Source organism: Morus notabilis, unplaced genomic scaffold (assembly GCF_000414095.1).
Source record: "Morus notabilis unplaced genomic scaffold, ASM41409v2 Scaffold696, whole genome shotgun sequence".
NCBI lineage: Eukaryota > Viridiplantae > Streptophyta > Magnoliopsida > Rosales > Moraceae > Morus > Morus notabilis.
The window spans coordinates 40,648-63,984 of NW_010366657.1; the positions used below are offsets into that span (position 1 = coordinate 40,648).

General features: G+C 34.7%; 2 protein-coding genes across 3 annotated transcripts; one reads left to right on the top strand and one right to left on the bottom strand.

Moving 5' to 3' along the window:
• Positions 1–1,159: 1,159 nt before the first annotated feature.
• On the bottom strand, positions 1,160–5,846 carry LOC21385709 (protein PAT1 homolog). The gene is made up of 5 exons (XM_010110904.2): positions 5,542–5,846; positions 5,046–5,188; positions 4,679–4,735; positions 4,265–4,319; positions 1,160–4,040 (listed from the first exon to the last, which is right to left on the bottom strand). The coding sequence occupies exons 1-5, from the start codon at positions 5,621–5,623 to the stop codon at positions 1,927–1,929; spliced, it is 2,451 nt and encodes an 816-aa protein (XP_010109206.1). The 5' UTR covers positions 5,624–5,846; the 3' UTR covers positions 1,160–1,926.
• A 3,902-nt stretch (positions 5,847–9,748) lies between these two features.
• Positions 9,749–14,766, top strand: LOC21385710 (ribosome-binding ATPase YchF). Of its 2 annotated transcripts, none has more exons than XM_010110905.2 (11): positions 9,749–10,052; positions 10,719–10,907; positions 11,049–11,102; positions 11,432–11,542; positions 11,995–12,057; positions 12,187–12,441; positions 12,645–12,791; positions 12,875–12,902; positions 13,270–13,340; positions 13,978–14,037; positions 14,378–14,766. In XM_010110905.2, the coding sequence occupies exons 1-11, from the start codon at positions 9,828–9,830 to the stop codon at positions 14,444–14,446; spliced, it is 1,272 nt and encodes a 423-aa protein (XP_010109207.1). In that variant the 5' UTR covers positions 9,749–9,827; the 3' UTR covers positions 14,447–14,766. The 2 variants fall into 2 exon arrangements, with proteins under 2 accessions (XP_010109207.1, XP_024029756.1); XM_024173988.1 differs by having other exon boundaries at positions 9,749–10,022.
• Positions 14,767–23,337: the final 8,571 nt, after the last annotated feature.

Sequence of the window (23,337 nt, forward strand, 5' to 3'; positions counted from 1 at the left end):
AAAGGCATTTCAAGACACTAGGCAAAATGTTAGAATGTTAATTGTGCATTTTGAATGCATAAAGTAGCTAGAAGAATGGACAAAATTCAGGAATCACAAAAGATATTTCTTATTCAAGGAAAGAATAAGAAGTTGCTTGATATCATAAGTTTTCACATAGATGTTGAGTATTTTGAAGGTGCAAGCTTTCTTTCTTTTTTTTTTCTTTCTTTATTTTTTTTATTTTTTTTATTTTTTATTTTTTTATTTTTATAAGGTGCAAGCTTTCTTGCATGCACAATCAAACTAAGTTCTATTTTTACGCTTACAGAACAATATAATTGGGTCTTAGTATGAAGTTATATTAATGTAACAATCCTAGATTTAGAATGTTTCTTGCAGCAGCAGCGACTTTTTTTTTCTTTTTTTTTTTCCTTACTTAAAAGCATTGGCCTTCCATTTTATAAATTGTTTCAGACGTGTGTAACATTTTTTTGTGGCACCTTGCTTTACGTAATTTAGTATCTAGTATCTTTGACATAGGCATTTGACATGGAATTTGCACATGGGTGTTACTAAATGCAACTGTTTGATTGTCCCTTTTCCCCTTCATTTTCAAACCAACCTGAGAATGCAATGTCTTTAAGATATTCGCTGCCAAACTTGAAGATAAATAATCATAATTTGTGATCAACATTTTATGCCAAGATTCAAGCCAACCAAATTGACCTTTTTGTTTTATTAGTTTCCATGTTCAGAGATAATGACGAGCACATGCTGTTAACTGACAAAACATGGCCTCACAAGCTCTTTTTTTCTTTAATTAATTAATTAATTTATTATTATTATTATTTGTTCATATTAAACATGGCACATTTTCAATTGAGTTCAAAATGTTCAATATATATCTATATCTATATATATATATATATATATATATATAGAAAATAACGTACACAGAAGTCCAAGAAAATGAGAAACCGCAACCACAATAGTCAGTCCCCAACTAACTACTGAGAAAAAAAAATGTTGTATTAATGGAAACAATTTTTCAGCCCAAAAGTCTGCCTTTTTAGCTGAACCATACTTTGACTAATGCCAAAGAAAAGCATTGTTATTGGCAAAGACAAACAACATTGCATAGTACACACCAAATCATGAAACTTGTTAAAACAAAACATCAACAACAAGCCAGTATGTTTGGCTAAAAACTTCACCCAATTACTGTGCTTTTGACGTGTACACGAAACAACAAAAGGAACTCAGTAAAACACAGATTGTGAACAAAAAGTTGGAAGCTAAACCAACAACATCTACGAATATTGTTTCCAACAGTTCAACGCCCTCCCCAATGATCATCATGTTTTATAAACACCTTACAACCGTACAAAACCTACATTTTGCATGCCCTATGGCTATGGCCATTTGCTAGCTACTAAATAAAAGACAAGAAGAGAAGACCCGTTTTGGATGAAGCAGAAACTCAGGCCCCACATCCTTGGACATTAATAATAGGACAGGAATGTGGGAATTCTCAACTGTTCTAGAAAATCTGTACATATCCCCCTCCCTTACCATACCAAGAATTCCACAACAGAGCATCAAAATAAGCTCCAGAAAAGAGGAAAAAAAAATGCACAAGATTTTGAGAAAAAGAAAAGGAAAAAAAAAGGGTAAAAGACAAGGCCTGCTAACTAGTTTTCCCAAACCATCAACATGTCATATGGGACAAAAACGATGTAAATCTAAAGAACTAAACTTACTCCAACAATGTTATGCCACCGAAGTTGCCACTTTATTACTGTCCGGTGTTGCTAATTATCCATTGACTAGTAGTAGAAGCACAAGCAGAGAAGAAATGCAAACAATTTCACTGCATTAAGTGGCATGCGCATGTTCCGGAACAATCACTTTTTGCACTCAGAAGACATTCATACAGGCCACGCATCAACTGAGCACCGATTCGGAATTCATGCGGCCATCATTTCCGCCAGGGGGAGTGTTAGATGCACCCAGAGACATGGACCGCTGTGTGAAATCCAACAATAGCTGCCTCTGGCGGACATCTGTATGGGGAAGGCTTGCCCGTACGAGCTCAACTGGCATTTCGCGACTAATAGCTCTTGCTGCATCTGCTCCAATAACCGCCGTATTTGTTGGACCTTGCGTGAGCAAGGACTGCATGATACTATCGTATTTATTCGAGCAGTACTTGGTTAAGAGACCAAAAAATTCATCGAATGAAGCCTGCCAAAGAGCACGGTTTTGCATATTATAGTTGCTAGCAGCATTAGGGTCAGTCAAGAGTTCAGTAGCCCGCTCAAGAACTGATTTCAGAATAAGAGAAGCCCCATCTCCCGCAGAGCTGCCAAGAGGACGAAGTGGAGGCTGCTCTGATGAACAAACTACTGCTGCAAGACAGGCACTAAGCGAACCCAGATCCATTTCTTGAATGCACGATGAAACGACTTTTGCAAGGTTATTTGCGGTTTCTGCTGCTCCAGGATCAGAGGGGAGAAAACCAAACAGGAACCGCAAATGACGGAAAATAGCCATGCAAACTATACGCATGAGCTCACCATCTAGAAAAAGAAGCTGAAGATACCTCGCAAGAAGCTTCCTTCCCTTAGGTAGAGAAACTAACCTTAAGAACACAAGATCATCCTTCGGAACAAGCCCAATTGTGCCGCCACTTTTTCCAAGTGGATCAACCAGTTGAAGTGATGCGGCAAGGTCCTCCAGCAACGCCTGTCGCCTATGCTTGTAGTGTACTCCACCATCAGGCAGCTGATTGAATTGCAGGAAACGGTCTATATCATCTACATCAAGAAGAAGACAGATCCCGTCTTCAATTGCAACTCTAGCAGCAAGCATAGGCTCCTGTTCTAGGGGCTTTTCAGAAGCCTTCTGATCAGTGCTGCCATGACCAGATGAATTTGGAGAGTCCACTTCAAGAAGAGGACGAGGCCTACGAATTGAAGAGAAGGGAATCCTCCCAAGAGCATCAACCTGAAGAAAAGCATGTGGTTCATTGTTGGCACGTGCTCGTGGTGGAAGCTCCCTCAAGTGAGTTGGGCAAAAGTGATGTCTCAGCTTTGCTCCAGCAGAATTTTTCGCAAGACTAGCCTGGTGGTAATAATCATCTACATACGGGTCATTACTGTGTGTCGCAGCAAGTTGCATTCGGAGAATACCATCAATTTCCTCAGCTGTCATGTACTTGGATCTAAACGGTGGCCACCCACCATCACCCTTCTGATTACTCGTATCAAAACCCAGCTGGGAATAACGCAGATTCAGTCTACCTTTCTGAAAAGACTTCGGTTTTTGGTCTCTAAGATCACCAAGACCAAGCATTGCATCAAACTTGCTCATTAAAGGAGGGGATGGAGAAAGATGGGGATTAAATAGTTGAGACTGCATTCCTGATAAGTGGTTAAACGATGGCTGAACTGTAGGGTGTATTCTATGCTGCTGAGTCATCAATTGAGGAGGCATTAAACCATTTTGATGTGACAACTGTGGCTGCATCATACTATTTAACAAGGCAGAATTATCTCCCGGAAACATGCCAGGCTGGTTGATCCACTGGCTAGGCAACCGGTTATTAACAGATAGACACGGAGGAAGTTGAGGCAAATTTCCCCCAAAATGTGATCCGTGAGCTAAACCAGCCAATGGAACCTGCGAATTAGAGAAGGGAGGGAGGTTCGGTGAAGACAATCCTCCATGGGGTCCCCCAGCATGATATTGCATATTCAGGTGACCTGAGTGGTGGTTTGGTGAATCCTGCGGAGTTCTGCCACCTGGTGAAGGATATGAAGGGAAAGATGATTTTGGCACCGGAATTGGTTCACTGGAATAGTGAGTGTGCTGTGGTTGCTGCTGTTGTTGCGGCTCAGGGTACGACGAAGTTCTGTACAAAGGTTTTGACTCTGTAAGGCGGGCAGCAGAAAAAGGCTGTGAAGACCACCTTTTACCTTCTGGAATGCCATCAGAATCTAAATGATGGTTGATTCCGTTGGGAAACTCTTCTTGTGCCCATTCAGCAGCAGATGAGTCTGAAATGAAACATGTCACACAATAAAGTATTGTACCAAAACTTGGATTTACAACCCCCTCTTTTTTTTTTTTTTTTTTTTGTCATACAAGATCTTTTGTACCAAACACATTCTTAAAGGATCACCCAAGAAAATGCATGAAAATAACATGAAAGCACCCAGTTGCTTGTGTTGTAAACACATAAAATAGTTATTGAAGATACATTAAGACAAGTTGTTCTTACTTTGTCTAGATCCAATATCACCAACTATTCCGGTATTTCTTGGTCCACTCATAACCTGCAAGCAAGCAAACAAGCTTTTAGAACATGCATGAACATGGAAACATCCAAAAGAGCACATACCATTTTGATATAAGCAACTGAATCTACAAAATGAGCAGAATTGCCAATTCAAACTTTTCTTTTATTAGAAAGCCTTAAACAGGCAGCTCAAGTTCACGCCACCATTTCTTCACGCATTCCCCAAAATGGGAAAATATTATCTTTGGGTTCTTCCCATGGGAAATATTGGGCGATGCGCAACACAAAACATTAATTTAGGAACAGATTATCAATGCACATTATATCAGCCCAATATAGAAATCTCAAGTTATCATTCGCTGCCTGCAATAACTTATTAGTGCCCCTTGAACTAACCTTCGAAAATGTACTCGCCAAATCATCAACATCGGATAGAGACCTTAAAACCGCATTCTACAAATAAGAAAATAACAGTTAGTTGTATTTAGAAGATAACTCTCGTACTAGCGCATTCTTATTCAAATTTATAAGATAAGAATGCATCCCCACAATGAATAAATCTTGTGAACCAAAAATTCAAAGGGGAGGAGATAGAGAATTGGAGAAAGAAAACATGTACACACAAAAGCTACAATAAACAAAAATCTAAAGAAAAACTTCTTATAAAAGAATTACAACAAAACATATTGCAGAAGTTCAAACAACAAACACTTTAAATTCTAAATAAAACATAAAAACACCAAGAGCTTAAAATGTGTTTAACCTCTTCTTTATCATAAAGAAACTCCTCCTCCTCAAACCCAGCAGCAGGCAAATCCTCCTCTTCATCTTCTAAGCCTCCCAACTCAACTTCTTCCAACACATCTTTTCCGAAAAACGCATATTGAGATGCATCAAATACAGTATCTGCATAAACAACGCATGTCAAAAAAACAGATTCAATATATATAAATATATATACGCATATATGTATATGTATATGTAAAAGCAAATTAAACAAAGCCCGAAAACAGTCAAACATGGAATAAGCGAAGTCAAAGGCGAATCTTATTTCGATCGAAAACAATCAAAAATTTTCCTAAAAATACATCGAACTAACTCTTTAACTTTAGTTGATTAATTGCTCGATATTCGAATCAATTCATTCAATAATTATGCTACTTTCTTGAGAATTAGCGACTATAATCTAGATCCAGAGAAAGAAAGAAAAAAAGTGAAAAATCGAAGAACTAACAGAAAAAAGAAGAAAGAAATATCACCTGTGGAATCGTTTCCGAATTGCTTGAGATCCTGAGAATTGGGAGCCTCTTGAATACGACTCCCACTCTCGAACGCCTCCATATCTATCTACACGCCTCTAATCTAATCAAATAATCGAGCAACGACGAAACAGAAAATACAACAAACCACGAAAAATCGAAACCCTCGCAATTGAGCAACTAAAGCTAAACCTAACAGTGTAACAAAAAAAAAAAAAAAAACCCTTTTTTCTCAGCTGAAATTTCTAGGGTTACTGTCTAGAAAAAAGATCTGTACAATGATTCATCGCAGAGATTTCTTTATTTTTTTTCCTCAATTTCTAGGGTTTGGAATTGCAGGAAAAAAAAAAAAAAAAAAAAAAAAAAAAACAGAGAGAGAGAGAGAAAGGAACCCTAGGTAAGAGGATAATGATTGTAGATTGGAGCTTCAAAAATTGAGATTTATTAAAAGAGAAGATGGACGAATAGATAGATATAGAATAAGAGAGATGTGACCTTGAAATGCCTTTTTTTAATTATTAATTTTTTCTTTATTATTATAAGAAAAATGATTAGTAGTGTGTGTATATGTGTGTAGTTATTAAAAATTGAAAATATATATGCCTCATTCATTTCACCGATTTAAATTTTTAGTTTTAAGTTTTTATAGTAAAAAATTCTCAGAAAATATCACATTTAATTTTTTTTACTACAGTGAAAAATTTTAAAAAAATGTCACATCTCAACTCGAATTAAAAACTCAAATCCGTAAAGTGAACGAGAATTCCTTATGTTGCCTTTATAAAAAAGGGTTGGAAAATGGAAAAAATATTTTATGTTTTTTTGTGGTATTATATTGTATGTTTGATTGTGGGGGGTGATGTGCCATGCTATTGGTTGGGTGGCTTTCTTTTTGTGCAAAGGGCAAAAATCAAATAAAATAATAGTCTAGCCAAAATAAAAATAAAAAAAGTTGAAATTTTGGGAGGCATTTGTCTTTGGTGTTACTTTTTTTTTTTTTTCTCTTGGTATATATTTTCGATTGAATTATAGTTTTTATGTTTTTACTAGTTGAAATCACGCACGTATCGTTCAATGTGTTATTTTCTTTTGACTCCGTTCACTTCACCAATTCGAGTTTAGAATTTGAGTTTTGCTACAGTAAAAAGTTCTCACAAACAATCACATCTAACTTTTTTGCTACAGTAAAAAGCTCTCACATAAAATCACATCTCAACTCGAATTACAAACTCGAATCAGTGAAGTGAACGGACTTTTCAATTTTTTTTGGATATGAAGATTTAAAAATTTCTTCAATTCTTTTTACTGACTTAGGGGTTGTTCTTTTACATTTTTTAGTTGAGATAACTTGAGTAATGATCTTGAGTTGAGTTTGAGTTATAACTTGAGTTGAAATTGTAACTTGAGTTTGTGTTTGAATGTGCACATTTAAATTATAATTTGAGTTGAGAATCTTTTTGAGTTTGTGTTTGGGTGAGTCAAAACTTAAATTTGTATTTATATAGTATTTTAATAAAAACTCAACGGTGATGAAAAATTTTAATATGGTATATGGGTGGGGTTTTATGCGTTTTTTCGTTGTGAATGGATAGAAAAAAAATCATCTTAATCAGAATTAAAACAAAAAAGTTATGGCATTTTTAAGAATATAAAAAATACAGTTTATTAACTTGAATTCGAGTTTATGAACTCAAGTTGAAGGGGGAACTGAACTCGAGTTCAAACTCAAATTTTACAAAAGAACATGAACTTGAATAAAGTTGTAACTCGAGTTCAAACTTTTTCTGAGTTTTATTGCAAAAGAATAACCCCTTAGTATTAAGGTTTAGTTTAGCAAAAACATAAATAAAGAAAAATTAAGGAGAACATAGTTAAAAGGAAAATAATTTTTTATGGATTAAATTAGAAAAAATTATTTATGAATACATATGAAAAAATAGTATTTAAAAGAGTTATAAGGAAAAAAATATTTAAGTAAATACACATATCTTTAAACGGTGATAAATTAGAGTAATTTTATTTATGATATAAATAGTAGTTAAGCATATGTAAGTATCGTAATAAAAAAAAGTGTTTCAAGAAACACATAAAAAAATGATTAAAGTTTAAACTGCATAAAAGCTTTTAACAGAAAAGAAAAATATAGGAATATATTCAAAATAAATTATTTTAATGTGTGAAGCAAGGAAAAAAAATATTTTGAAGCAACATATCATAAATAAAATTAAATTGTACAGGAATTTTGAGAAAAAAATAAGGTAAAGAGAGATAAAAAGAAATCAGTAAATGTTTTAAAAATAAAACAAAAATACGATGCTCGTGTGTAAAAAATAAAAAAGAAAGAAAGAAAAGTCTCTTTGTAATGCTACATGTTAAAAAGAGGAATAAAAAACCCTTACTCTTTTATGTATGTTAAAATTAAGGAACATTTTTTGGTATATTAATATATTGATAGATCAATTATTTTGTTCATCAGATCTATATAAAATTACGTAAAAATTAAAAACCCTTATTCCCATTTTGCAACAAGTTGAGATTGGGAATATGCCTTGAAATTGGGACCAACAAAGTAGTATTTGGTCTAGAAAATTGCGTCATGAGAGTGATGTAAGATGGGTTCATGAGGATGGAAATTGTAATATGGAAGACAGTGGAGGAATATAGTATGTACTTTATGATTTTAAATTCTTGATAAATTATGCTTACAAATAGACAAATTCAACGTGGAAGGAATATATGTTGGCTGAAATCATGTAATGAATTTATTGGCGGAATCTAATTGCAATAACAGAAAAACAAAAAATAATAAACGACATATCGTTGTAAGGTGAAATTCCAAAAGAAAAACGACAAGTCTTTGTTACCATACAAGGCAACAAATTTAGAATTAAAACGACATTCTTTTGTAGTCAGCAATAGTAACGTTTGTGTGCAAACTAACTATGACCAGAGAAAGGATGGTTCAAAGAAACGACAATAACCTAAAAGGACGAGTAATTTCAACAATAACTGCCTAAGAAAACGACAACGACGAAAAACGTTATCCACGTAGAAAAACGACAATAAGACATTACTGGGAAACGACAATAATTGGAAAACAACAACCATGATCCAAAAAAAGTGACAACGATGAGGAAGGACATCAATATAGAAAAGACTATGAATAATCCGACTTCATCAAGAAAACGACACCAGTTTAAAGCGAGAAAACAAAAATGTAGTAGATTCATGTAAAAATGACAATAATGGAAAAAGCAGCCATGACCAAAAAAAGTGACAACGACGATATAGATATCAACATAGAAAACGACTACAAACGACCCACATCACTGAGAAAACTACATCAATAAAGGAACGACAAGAAAGAACGCCATAATAAAAACGACATCACTTTGCAACGATGCTTTTGTCTAGACAACATAACAAAAGAAAAAATGGGTATAATTGTACAACTTATTCTAACCATCTCGAAATAAGAAAAAAAGGAGAAAAGAAAAAATCTTATCCAACGAAAACTAATATTCCATCCACGCTTTAGCATAAAAACAAACTTAGTAGGTTATGATTACAATAACTATTAACATAATTTGATATCACAAACCACCTCTGGTGTTTCCCAATAAACGGCAGGAAAATTTATATAAAAAAGAAAGATGTCGTTTATCGATAAACGAATTTGTCTCAATAATTTTTAATGAATATTCTCCCAAATAACAAATGTCTTGTCGTTTCTTACCTCCAAACGACGGCGTATGACTTCGTTCAAGTGACACGTACTGATTTTTCTTTTTCGATCATTTCGCTTCCTTTTTCCTTTTCCTAATAATACATTTCTCAAATTAATTATCTTAAATTTGAGAGCCACACCACTAAACCCAATCAGCCTTATTAAAAGAGAAAAATAATACTCTTCTTTATTTTTTAAGACACAACTTAAAGAAAATATGAAGAAAAAAATAATTTTATTCTACAAAACAGAAAAATCTAGACATATTTAAATAAAAATTAACAAAATTATAGCTTTTTTAGCTATATAAACACGTTTAATAAAACAAAAAAATGTTTATTTAACAAAATTGAGCTTTTAAAAATCATATATATTTAATTTAACTTAAAAAAAAGTTAGCAGAAACGACAGAGAAACAAGAGAGAGAGTGAGAGGTAGAAAAACACCGTGAAGGTCCATACGATATCGTTGTATGCAAGTTTACCGCAAAATTTGTTCAAGTTGGTCCCAAATCTCTCTGTTTTTGAGCTCTCAATCTGGAGCTCAAAACCCACAAAAAATGGCGAGAATAATGGCTTGCAGTCAACTGATGCCATCTATGCTCCTTCCACTGAAGCAGCGCGCAAGTCCTTACCAGCAGCTCATGGTGGGAATTGTCAATGGCGGCTTCGGAAAAGGACGGCCATTTTCTTCTTCTTCTTCATCTTCGAGGATAAGCATGAGCCTCAGAGCCGGCATTGTTGGCCTCCCTAATGTCGGAAAATCCACTCTCTTCAATGCCGTCGTATGTTATTTATTTATTTTTTTCCTCTATTCGAATGGTATATGTTTATTGATTGAGAAGTTACTTAGAACTATGAACTCACTTTTTTAGAGTAACTCTAATAAAAAATTTTTGGACTTATAAAGGTCTAGATGATTTTATTTGTGTTTTTTCTTTTCTTTTTAAAAAAATTCTAAGTTGGGTGTGTTTTCAATTTTCGTTGTGGTACATTTAGGATGTAGTTTACAAAGTTCTAATCTCTCTATATATATTTACAAGGCAACAAATTCTGGTGGGTTATATGCAACGGCATATTATAACTTTTAGGCATTTCTTATTTGTATGGTCCAGAAATAGTGTGCAAGTTTCTGTAAGATTTAAAATTCTGGAAATTCAATTATGTGGATGACTTATAGTTGTAGTCTATGTGGAGGAATGTATGATTTATACAATATCTTTGCTCATCTGGGTGGATTTCCATTCTAGCATATTTAGCATGTAATTCACAAAATTCTAAAACTGAAACATGCCTACATGGTTATATTATACACTGATTTTTTTGACCTTTAGGCGTATCTTAGGAAGCCTAGTTGGTGTAATACGAATCTAGTTGGAAGTTTTTGGGTTTACTTATCACTAGTACAGTGTTAGGCTTGTACTAAAGTGGTATGATTTCACACTGTGCAGGTGGAGAATGGGAAGGCTCAAGCTGCCAATTTTCCATTTTGTACAATTGAGCCAAATGTGGGAATTGTTGCGGTTCCGGATCCACGTCTGAATGTGCTTTCGGATCTAAGCAAATCTCAGAGAGCAGTTCCAGCTTCTATAGAATTTGTGGATATTGCTGGGCTTGTGAAGGGTGCTAGTCAAGGAGAGGTAAGATTTCTCTGCCAGTCTAGTTTATTTCGTTACTTGAGGACAGATTTATTATTTCTTTTTCCCTTCTTCTCTCAAGTTTTGTGGCAAGAGCATGTTATGGCGGTTGGTCTGAGTCTATTTCTCCTTCTCAATATGCAGGGCTTAGGCAATAAATTTTTATCACATATTCGTGAAGTGGACTCGATACTTCAGGTACTTGTCCATGATATTCATTTGTAGATACTGTCCTTATTTTTGTTTCTAAAGAGTTCATTATAGTGATCTTTATCTGTCTGTTAGTACTTGTGGTCTCTTGTTGTAGAGAGATTTCATATAAAATATAGGAGAGGCTACTCTTATTACTTCACAACCATTTTGCTCCTTAGTAGGAGAAAGGAAATGACACATGATTTATTCTTATGGAAAATTAATTCTTTTAGTTATTTTTTCCCTAGGTATACTCGTTAAAGAGATGTTCTAGTGGTTTTGAGCTTTTCTTTTTTGAATCCATGTTATCAAGGGCCAATTAATTGTTGTTACAGGTTGTTCGATGCTTTGAAGATAATGATGTCATTCATGTTAATGGAAAAGTTGATCCTAAGTCTGACATTGATGTTATCAACTTAGAGCTTGTTTTCTCAGATCTCGACCAGGTTTGTTATGTAAAACTTGTTTGGTACAGCTATTCTTAAACTAAACTTCATTGTTGCTCAGCTTGCACATCGAATGTATTAATTTGATATGAAGTGAGTGCCATAAGATGATTTCATCTGTCGTAACTTTTTTGATCAACAATACAAAATACATAATGATATGTTATAAATCCTAAATGTGTGGACTTGAGATTCAGATATGCTTATCCCATGAAAAGCTATTTTTCCAGTACAGACAGTAATGAGCCCTGGTATGATTGGATTTTCTGTTCCCCATTCTTGTTGATATGTTTAACACTTCGGAAGCATTTGTTAGTTTTAAACTACATTTCTTGAACTTTAACCTATAATGTATAACCATATTTGTTGTTTTCTTAGCACCATTTCATTTTTTTTTTTTTAAGGATCTGATGAACTGATTAAACTAAATTTTACCTTTTCCAAGAATGCAGATTGAGAAAAGAATGGAAAAACTCAAGAAAAGCAAGGGAAAGGACTCACAATCAAAAGTTAAGGTAAGTATTTAGCATATGATTGACCTTCAATCTCTATCCACGGTACTGACTAAATCCTTTTAATGTTTTAGTGCTTAGGCTAGTTTTGAAGTTAAACACTACTTTTGTTTTTCTCCTTTTCTTTTCCAGGAGGATGCAGAAAGATCTGCCTTGGAGAGAATTCAGCAAGCGCTTATGGATGGCAAACCAGCACGATCAGTTACTTTAACAGATTTTGAAAAAGAGGCTGTAAAGCATCTTTGCTTGCTCACAATGAAACCTGTTATATATGTAGCTAATGTAGCGGAATCTGATGTGTCTGATCCTGGAACTAATCCTTATGTCAGAGAAGTCATGAATCTCGCAACAGAGTTGCGATCTGGACTAGTCACTGTTTCCGCACAGGTTTGGAAATTCATCTCAAAAAGACGTTTAGCGATCTAAAGTAGCAGATGTGATGGTTAGCATGTACTCATCTTGCTCTTCAAGAAAAATGTGCTGGAGTCATGTTTTCTGCCAAAACGACAATATTTAACTTTAACATGTTTGTTAAAGTTAATCTTAAATGAGAAGCATGAATGATATTGTAATTGTAATTGTAATTGCAGGTTGAGTCTGAGCTAACAGAGCTTCCTCCTGAGGAAAGAACAGAATATTTGAAATCTCTAGGTGTTGATGAAAGTGGCCTTGGAAACCTTATCAGAGCTACATATAGCCTTTTAGGGCTTCGAACTTACTTCACTTCTGGCGAGAAGGTGAAGATGAGATCCTGATATATTTCTCTTGAATTTTCATTATTTCTTTCTTACGTTAAATAGATTGTTCTTTTTACATGCAGGAAACAAAAGCATGGACCATTCTTGCAGGTTAGCTTCAGTTATGCTAGCTCAAAATTTGACATGTTTTTTGAGGACTTCTCGTCCTATTCATTTTGTGCTTTGTTTTGAATCAACTAAGAAGAATATATTTTCTATAAAAAAATTCATGGTGTCAACTGAGAAGACTATTTTCTGTAAAAACATTTCATGATGTCATGCTAATGTCAGCTAGTAATTGGAGCTAAGATTTAGCAACTTTGTTTGGCACCACTTTCTTTCTCTTGGATATGATAAGTGATATCCAACATTCCTGTAAAGTAAATCTGAGGGAGATTAGAGAATATGATGGACCACCTGTTCATCCTATCAATTTTTTCTAATTATTTTATTTTTCTTCTCATGTTGGTGAAATTAGGGATGACTGCACCTCAAGCAGCTGGAGTCATCCACTCCGACTTTGAGAAAGGTTTCATTCGAGCTGAGACGGTAAGCAACACTAGCCTAATTTTTATTAAATTCTGAGTGAAGAATATTCTTTTCCTTTTGTTGCATGTTTTGAACTTTAAATGACAATTTTGTCAACTTTAAATGATAAGTTATCTGCGAGGAGCAAAAAAAAAAAAAAAATTCTGTTCATATGAGATACGGTGGGAAGTTATTCGAAGAGCAAAGAAAATGGAAGGTGTAATATTACGAGAGGAAGAAAAGCATGTTTGAGAAACTAATACTAGTTGGAGCATGCAAAAATGCTGGGCGTCGTTTTTGGCTGTTAACTAGTCTTAGATGCTTATCGTTTTCCTTGGTATAGTTTTGCATTATCTAGACATCCATGGAATAGAAAATTTTTAATATTCACGCACATATTTAAGAAATAATTTTGAATTTCTTCTTCCCCCTTTTTTTTTAGCTCATTTTAATTCAAAGGAATGGTTATACTGTTGATAACATAGGCAAACTTTTTGTGTGATGTAGCTCGGCAAACTTAAGACTTTGTAGGCATAAATTTGGTTCAAGTAGTTATGAGCATCTAGCATTGTTCTAATAAGAACCAACAACCTTTCTTAACCCTTTAATGTTTTGGCCAATGCTTGTTTCTGATGATTGTGTGAATTTTCCTTATCAGGTGTCATATGATGATTTCATTGCGGCTGGGTCACTTGCTGCAGCAAGAGAGAAAGGACTTGTAAGATTCCGACTTCATTAACTGCTGGCTTTGGTTTTTATTTTTCTTGTAAAGATGGTTTTACAAACAGCTCTTAGATGATCACCAACCTTGACACATCAAAAATTAACTGCCTTAACTAATTTTCACATAAACTTAGATATGATTGGTGGGGAAATAAGGGAGAAAAAAAAAAAAAAGAACCCAGACATAACTTTACACAAAAACACGACCCCACACTCACATAGAACTCAGATATCACTATGACAGGTTTCCTTTCTAGGTACTACTTTTAGATGAGAAAATGTGACTTTATAATCGAACACCTGAACATTAGCTACTTCACTTTGCTGGCTTGCAGTTGAGATCCGAGGGTAAAGATTATGTCGTACAAGAAGGAGATGTGATGTTGTTCCGGTTCAATGTCTGACTGTTGAAGAGATGGAAATTGGAAGGCTCAATTATTTTTTGCAGAATTGATTTATAAGATTTGAAATATAGGTCATTTTAATGATGGTCTTGGAGATTTTGCATGATCTGAGAACTTCTCTGACGGAATCCGAGTACCGGGTTTGTCACATGTTCAAATACTGTTGTTACATGCAAAGAATGTTACAAGTTTTGCTTGTAGGATGTAAAGTGAGCTCATGTGATTGATAAAATTGTTGTTACATCACTTTTAAAAAACACACATGAAGAAAAAGGAGATTAGAATAAAGGCTTTATAAAATGATGCAAGTTAAATGTTATTTCCCCTTACTCGATTTTTCACTTTTTTACAGTCACATTTTGCATTTCTTTGCCAGATTTGATATTTTATCTTCTTCTTTGTGACATGTTCTGAGCAGAAATTTTTGAAAAGCTTGTGAACAAGAGGCAACCAGAAAGATAGCTCCTGGATTACAACTGAAACTGATAAGTCATATAATATATTAAGGTGCTAATAGAGAAAAGAAAGCAAACAAAATGGTGACATAACTATTTAGGATAAGGAGCTACAAATATTAAAATAAATTAAAATAAAAAATTCTCAAGTAAAATACTGAATGGAGATCAGATGTCTTTATCTCTAACTGATGGCATCATTTGAGTCTTTCTTTCTTGGATTTGTGTTAGAACTTCCTTTTGATGTAATGGGTTATTGCTTTTGCTTCAAAGCAAGCCAATATCCCAGCTGGTGTCTCTTGGAAGTGAAGCTCAATCATTATAAAAAGAAAAAAAAAAAGCATTGATTAGTTATACAATAAGCAGCATTATTTGCCATGGTCAGGTCCCACTCTCTGGTTGTTAACAAATGGAACTTCATACTAATCCCAAGCTGGGACCTTTTTTTTTTTTTTTAAAGTAAATGTTTTTATTTTCATTAAATTTTCATAATCCTAAAATAAGATTAGTATTGGACTGTGTTGTCACATCATATGTATCCCTAGTCCCTACTTATTGTTCTTGCTTCCTGGTAAAGAGTTACTTCGTCTAGTTCTAAAGCTGCTTCTCTTCCCTCTTCTCGTGATAAAAAGAACTCAAAACAGAAAAGAAAAGGAAAAAATAAAGTTGATAATAAATGTTAAATTGTGGAGCATAATTATTACTTTACGCCATCTTTCAGGATTTGATACTTGTAATCTCAGTTGTCATGCAGACTTTAGGAATAATGAGAGAGGTTGGAGAAACACAATGAGATTGGGAGGTGTTCGATTTTCTTTTATTAAGTTCTTCTTTATTATTGGGAATTACTACAGTAGATGTAGCCGATGTAGCTCTAACATTAAGATAGAACCATTATAAATAATGTGTATTTATGTTTGTTTAATTTTCTTCTATGATTTTGTTACTCTTAGTAATATGGTATTAAAACGTCCAATACTCTATTAACATATAAGACTGTAAGCGTCTAATTTATTTGATTTTTCTTTGTATCCTATGATCATGGTAGATTCATATATAACTTGTATAACCTATACCCATCAATGCCGCTTTCCCTGTTATCATGATAATTTGAGGCAGACAATCTTGCGAATATGGACGCAGACAATCTTACTCGATTGGCATTGGGAATAGATGAAGAACAACTCGGGAATAGATGAAGAACAACTCGGGAATGTGCCTATTGAGATGCTGGACTCTGAAGGCACGGGTTCATGGATCACTCCTATATTCGTCTACTTGTCAACTGGGGATTTGCCCCCAGAGAAAAATGACGCGAGGAGGTTCAGATATCTTGCTAATCGGTTCCTAATAATCAATGGGAAGTTGTACAAACGTGGATACTCCCAGCCCTACTTGAGATGTTTAGACAAAGACGAAGTCAATTATGTCATGAGAGAAATTCACGAAGGGATTTACGGGGACCACTCAGGTGGTACTTGAGATGTTTGGACAAAGACAAAGTCAATTATGTCATGAGAGAAATTCACGAACGGATTTGTGGGAACCACTTAGGTGGTCGATCGTTATCACAGAAAGCGCTTCGTCAGAGGTATTATTGACCCACCATGTTAAAAGATGCTATGGAGTTAGTCAAGATTTGCGACAAGTGTCAGTGTTACTCTCATATTCCAAAGCAACCGGAAGAACCTCTTACCTTTGTCTTAAGCCCGTGGCCTTTTGCTATATGGGGAATTGATATCATCAGTGCACTCCCTCTCGCTAATGGAAGATTCAAATATGCCATTGTTGCAATTGATTATTTTACCGAGTGGGTGGAAGCACAAGAGTTGCCGCGCATCACTGAAGAAAATGTTACAAACTTTATTTGGAAGTCAATTATATGCAAGTTTGGAATACCCCATTCGATCATCACCGGTAATGCTCGGCAATTTGATAATGAAGAATTAAAGAGTATATGTAAACAGATGAGGATTTATAAGAACTACTCTTCTCCTGAGCATCCATAAGCCAATGGCCAAGTTGAGGTTGTAAATAAAACTATAAAGGAGAACCTGAAAAAAAAATTGGAAAGTCTAAAAAGTACCTTGGTAGAGGAGCCACCAATGGTGTTATGGGCTTATCGCACTACAAGTAGGACCTCTACTGGCAAGACACTATTTTTCATGGCGTATGGAGTAGAATCAGTTATCCCGACAAAGGTCGGAATGCCCACCTATTGAGTTGAGGCCTATGATAAAGACAAGAATAAGGAGGAGCTTTTCACTGATCTCGATCTTGTGGAAGAAAAGAGAGCACAAGCAAGTATCCGAGCGGCTATCTACCAACAAGCAACGGCCCGATACTACAATACAAGGGTTAAGGTGCGAAAGTTTAAAGGAGACTTAGTTCTCAAAAAAGTCAATCAAAGCACGAAAAGGCCAAGTGACAGAGTGCTTGGGTCGAATTGAGAGGGACCTTATAAGGTGGTCAAAGTGGTTCGCCCTGGAACTTATCAACTCGAAGACAAGTGGGGTAAGGTGCTGACTCATCCTTAGAATGTTGAGCACTTTAGGAAATATTATCAGTAGTTATGGAGCTTGAGTTTTTTATGTGTTCATACTTTGATGTAATGCCAAGTTTTTTGGGCAAAAAATATTACTACTAAATAAAGTCAAAGTGTTTGCTAATTTCTTCTTTTAATATTTTCTTTCTCATCTTCTTTAACATGACAAAGAAAATGGGGAGATGGAAGTGGCATCGACCATTGTCTGAAGGAAAAAAAAAACTTTGGCTAAGGAAAAACTCGACCTCAAGTGGGACACAAGAAAATTTTAAGCCGAAAAACTGAATTAACTAAGTTCAGCAAGACTGAAAACATAAAAAAAATATTTATTTTGAAAAATCGAATAAGCAAAACTGAACAACAACAACAACAACAAAAAAACCCTGTGTGTGACAGGAATGGCATGACAAAATGTCATAAATTTAAGATTAATCTGATGCAGGAAAAAAAAGACAGTCTTAGGATAAGTCTAGAAAAAGAGGTGGCCATCCAAACTCAAATACAGAAATCTAAAAAAAAAAACGAGGGTCAACACCAAATGATCTTTGAAGCTCTTTCTTTGATAGGTTTAATCATTTCAGGATCACCTTCATACTCAAGATTGTCAGCAGGCGAGGAAGGGATGGAAGGAGTTCGAACAACAGGTGATCCGCAGCGAGAGGCACCCTTTATTGCAACATCAAATGACTAATTTAAGCTTGACTCTTGGATTGTAATCAACAATTGCGTCCTTAGCCTCATAGAAACCCTTCCAATATTCATCGTCAATTTCTTTATAACGCTCGGCGATCTTAACTTGATCAGCAGTAGATTGGATCTTAGCAAGTTCCAACTCTTTTTTCATTTGCTCAAGTGGAACATGTGGCTCGTTGAATGCTTTTTGATGATGTTCCAGAGCAGACTTGGTTTTATCAAGAGTCTCTTTATCACTTTCTGAGGAAGCAAGAAGAGACTTATATTTTGACTCCCATTTAGTTGAAGTGCTTTGCAATAGCGCAACAGATTGCTCCGACTCAAGAAGTTTCAGCAATTGATTCCGTTTTTATTTTTCACGTTTTTTGAGAAAAAAATGAAAATATTTTCAAAACTGCGTTTGATGTAATAAAGACAAAACACAGAAATGAAAATAATTTTTTAATTTAGTATAAAATGAGAGAGAAATGAATTTTTTATTTTTTATTTTTGTTTTATCATCTCTCGTGCAGAGATAGAGACAATAATAAGTTTTTTTATACTTAAAAATAATCTATTGATAAAATTATCAAACATATTTTTAAAAATAATTTATGTCTGAAATTAAAAATATTTTTATATTTATTTTTATATAAAAAATAAAATTATTTTAGAACGAGTTCTAAATGCGTCCTTCACTTTTGTATCCTCAAGTGCGCCTAGAGCCTCCCTCAGCTTCGGTGCCATTTCCTTAGCACGAGAATTGTGGACAAGCATATCTGCAAATAGCTGAAAAAGAGTGGACAAAATAATATTAAGCGAAGCAGGTGCAAAAAAAAAAAAAAAAAAAAAAAAAAAAAAAAAAAAAAAAAAACCAGGTGCGAAGAAATATTAACCTCTGTAAGCTTGCACATGTTTTATTCACCAAGATTGAAGAACTCTTTCTTTTTTGCCGGCAAATTTCTCTATTGATTTTAACATCGAAGCATGACATGGATTGACATAGATGATTTTAACATCTAAGCAAGATTTCCAATCCCGTGGACGGTCCTTAGCTTCAAGTTCGTGCAGGCGAGTGCTTGGGATCGGGTGCCCAATATTTTCACCGTCGAGACGTTTGGAGGGTGAACGAGTGTCGCGATTGCCAACCATGTCAGAAAAAAGATAGAAAAGGAGCGATTGCTTAGGTAGTGAGAGTTTAATTAGTGGGTGGATTGAAAAAGAAGCCCAAAAAGCTACACCTATTTTGTCAAAGTATGCAGGATCAACCGGCTGTAAAACATCCACAATCGGATCATTCTAAGTACAAGCCAATGTCACTTAAAGAGGATGTATCAAGTAATGGCCAAGTACCGCCCAGAAGATTGCTTTCATTTATAGAATCCAAAACGCCATAAAAAACTGTCTATCGAGAATGGTGATTTAGTGTACACATCAGGAAACCAATTGGTGTTCTGCAAGATCGGCCTTCATTGCGGTATCAATCTTATTTTGTGCCTCCTTCGACAACGATGGCTTTACCTCGTCTTCTTCAGCTTCTTGTGGTGTGACTTTGCCGGAATTGGAAGGGGTTTTCTCAAGCGATGAGGACTCATCGCTGATAGCCAAAAACCACGACTCCTTCCAACTTTTCTCATTGTCAGTGCAATGGAGAATAATCTTCATGTTCGGCCTTATTTAAACAAAAGTAAAATTCACCATTTTTAGGACCACCTTTTTTCAAATAAATGCTTTAAAACTCAGCAATAGGCAAATCACCCAATCCTAATTTTTGCCAAAGAACAAAGCAAACGATAGCGTGCCAGATTGCGTTTGGACAAAGTTGACCCAAGCTTAGGTTATAGCTTTCCAACAAGCCACGGATAAATGGGTGAATAGAAAGACGAAGTCCACAACGGAAGAATTCGGTAAAAAATGCAACCCTGTTAGGTGGTGCCACATGTGGAGAGTCGTTCGGGGATGGAACACGAAGTTTGACGTTGGAAGAAATGTGGTACAATGTCCGAATTTTCTCCAAGTCGCTTTGTGTAAGGCGGCTTTACAAAGGATTCAAGTCGGAATCAGAGTCGGAGTCCACTCCAACTGGGAGCTCAGGAATGGATCCGAGCGTACGCTCAGGTGAGGACCCTAACGTACGCTCGAGTGGTGCATAGAGCTCTTGCTCGGATAGAGAACCATCTTGTTGTATCTCTTCCGCTTGTTTTTTGAAGAGGAGCTCTTTTGTTTAGGATTAATGTCGGCGGGGTTATCATTAGAAACTACTTTGTTTCTCTTTTTCAAAGATGATTTTGGTTGAATGTTAATGCTTGGAGTTGGTTCTGATGACGAGGAAGAGACATTGGAGAGCTTGAAATCTAATTATTGTTAGTTTATCAATCCATTCTAAAAGTTTAAATTTTTAGAATGTGGGCCAACATTAGTTTTATACTTTAACACTCTCCCTCATGTATGGGTTGGACAATGGACAATCGTGTAGGTAAATTAATTGGCCAAACACGTGAATATTTAAGCCCGAGATATATTAAAGACCCAACACATGATAACAATTTTAAATGAGAATAAAGAGTGCAATTACGGAAGTTTAAACTCAGGACTTTCTGTTTTAATACCATGTTAGTTTACCAATCCATCTTAAAAACTTAAGCTTTTAAGAGGTGAGGTCAACACTAATTTTATATTTAACAATTATAGCGATGATGAGAATGATTTCTGCCTAAGTCCATATCATGCGACAGTGTGAGGTGAAATTTACGTTAGTTTCTCTTGCACAGCAATCCTCTCTAGTTCTCCGTGGTTGTTAATAGCTAAAGAGGAAAGTGAAAAAATAAGTTAATGAGGGTAAGGAAGGTTCACATTCAAAATCCAATACTTTTGTCTCTTTTCTCAAAGTTCCCTTCCACGTTCACTTTCCTTCTTCATTTGCAAATATTGGAGTTAATGATCACAAAGATTAATGTGGCAAGTGAAGTTTTTGTTAGTTTACCGATCTATCCCAAAAATTTAAATTGTTAGGAGGTGGGTTAATAATAATTTAATATTTTAACATTCTTCTTCACGTGTGGGTTGGACAATAGGTAATCGTATGGGTAAATTAATTAAAAAGTCCGAGATATATTAAAAACTCAATATATGATGACAATTTAAATGAGAATAAAGAGTTCAATTACGAGAATTTAAACTCAGAATCTTTCACTTTAATACCGTGTTAATTTATCAATCTACTAGCAAGAGATGGAAGCTAAAGCCTAAGTAGAGATATGTCAACGACAAAGTAAAAGAGAAATTAGATAGCGGAAAAAGAAGGGAATTGGAAAATAACCAATTCTGAGGGACACGCTGGAAGTCCTTAATCGTCCAAAAGTTGAAAAAGCTTCTTTCAAGTAATAATGCAGCGGGAACAAAAGATCTTACTAATTTGAATTTATGAAGAGGGTTATCGGAATTTTGTCACCCCATGAGATTGCAGAAGTAATGGGGGGAGATATTCTGGTAATTAATTGGCAGATTCATAGTCAAGATTTCAGCAGATACCAGAAATATGCGCTCGTTCAGAAAAGAAAAGTATCCCAGGCAAATCTTCGTTAAATTTTCGCTATTCATGGTGATTTTGGGGATACACTTTTATAGGAAAAGGAAGTTTCTTTTGAAAACTTTCGTTAGATCTTTTTGCAAATTTAGATCTTCACTAATAAAATGTAATAAGTTTTTAGGCTACCCGAGCGTCTCAAAATTTTGAATAAGTGTTGGACGAAATTTTTCTCCAAACAATATATATGTATATATTTATATATTCTTGTATGTAAATATGTATGCACGTCTCTTATCAAAAATGAACTTATTTATACTGATTTAAAAGGTGAAGTTTTACTTTCTTTGAGAGGGCTTTCTTGTGAATTACTAAAGTAAAAGCAATTAAATAAAAAGTGGAGATTCAAATATATATCTTCTTAGATCCAAGAAGTATGGTTATGATTAACAGATCCACCGTAACGTAACCATAAAAACTTGTCTATATATATATATATATATGACAGTGAAAAATTTCTTAATTTTCACTCTTGCAGTTTAATCCTCTAGCCTATTATTCAAAAGCAATTTGATTTGCAATATCACCCATATTTTTTTGCATGATATTTCAGCATAATGCATACATGTTGTATGTTATACACATTATACAATAATCAATATTATGTCACGTTTGTTTCGATGGTTTTGGTCTGATTCTGGATCATGGTTCTTAATTCGTTGTAGTGTTTTTCTCTCATAAAAAATTTAAATTTTAAAAATCAGAATCATGAATCACAGAATCCTATGAACTAAACGTCACCTTAGTGACCGAAGTTTAATTATTGGCAGTCCCTATCTTTTTGGCTGTAGAAGTACTTGTGCTAAAGACTGTTTCTCAACTTTGTATTTATTGCCAGATAAGGCTGGAGACTAACGCAACATCTGTGTCTATCTCCATTGCAATAATCACATTATTGATCAGCACCAAATACACAAATTACTGCCCCATACACATATATGGAATACCCTTTTTTTTTCCTTTTTCTATTTGGCGTATGTGCATGTATATATATACATGTATGTATGTCATTCAATATTGCATGTACACACACAAAACTGAGTGCCTAGAATCTATGTATGTCATTCAATATTGCACGAGTCCTCCAATCTGCTCCCCTTCCACACACATCTATATAATTGTTAAGAGTTCCAATTTAACATTTATTTATAAATAAAAAAAACCATTAAGTATCTTGTTTATCCTAAGATTTTTATTTGATTACAAGAAAAAAGAGTATAATTGTCAACACATACTAGAGTCATCTGTCTCGTAGAAGATACCAACAAAGATTATGGACGGTTTAAAGATAATCTAAGGTTGAAAATCAAATTTAAAGTCGGATCTTGTAGAGATCCGACCCTAGACCAAAGTGGATTAATGTATCCAGATACTTTCCCATGTTTAGACTTTTCTTAATTTTTTAAGTGAACAGATATTTTGATTCATGTTTAGAGCTTTTATTAGAGTGAGAGAAAAATATAACATTATTAGTATATTTTAATCTCTCGCTTGCCATTGTGCATTCTAGGATTTGGAGTAAGTTCAATAAGGAGCTAATTAAGGCAAATCAAGCTTAGAGTATATATGTCAATTAGTAGGAAGGCAAACTGAAGATTTAGGACCCGTTTAGTTCGTTAATTCGAGTTGAGAT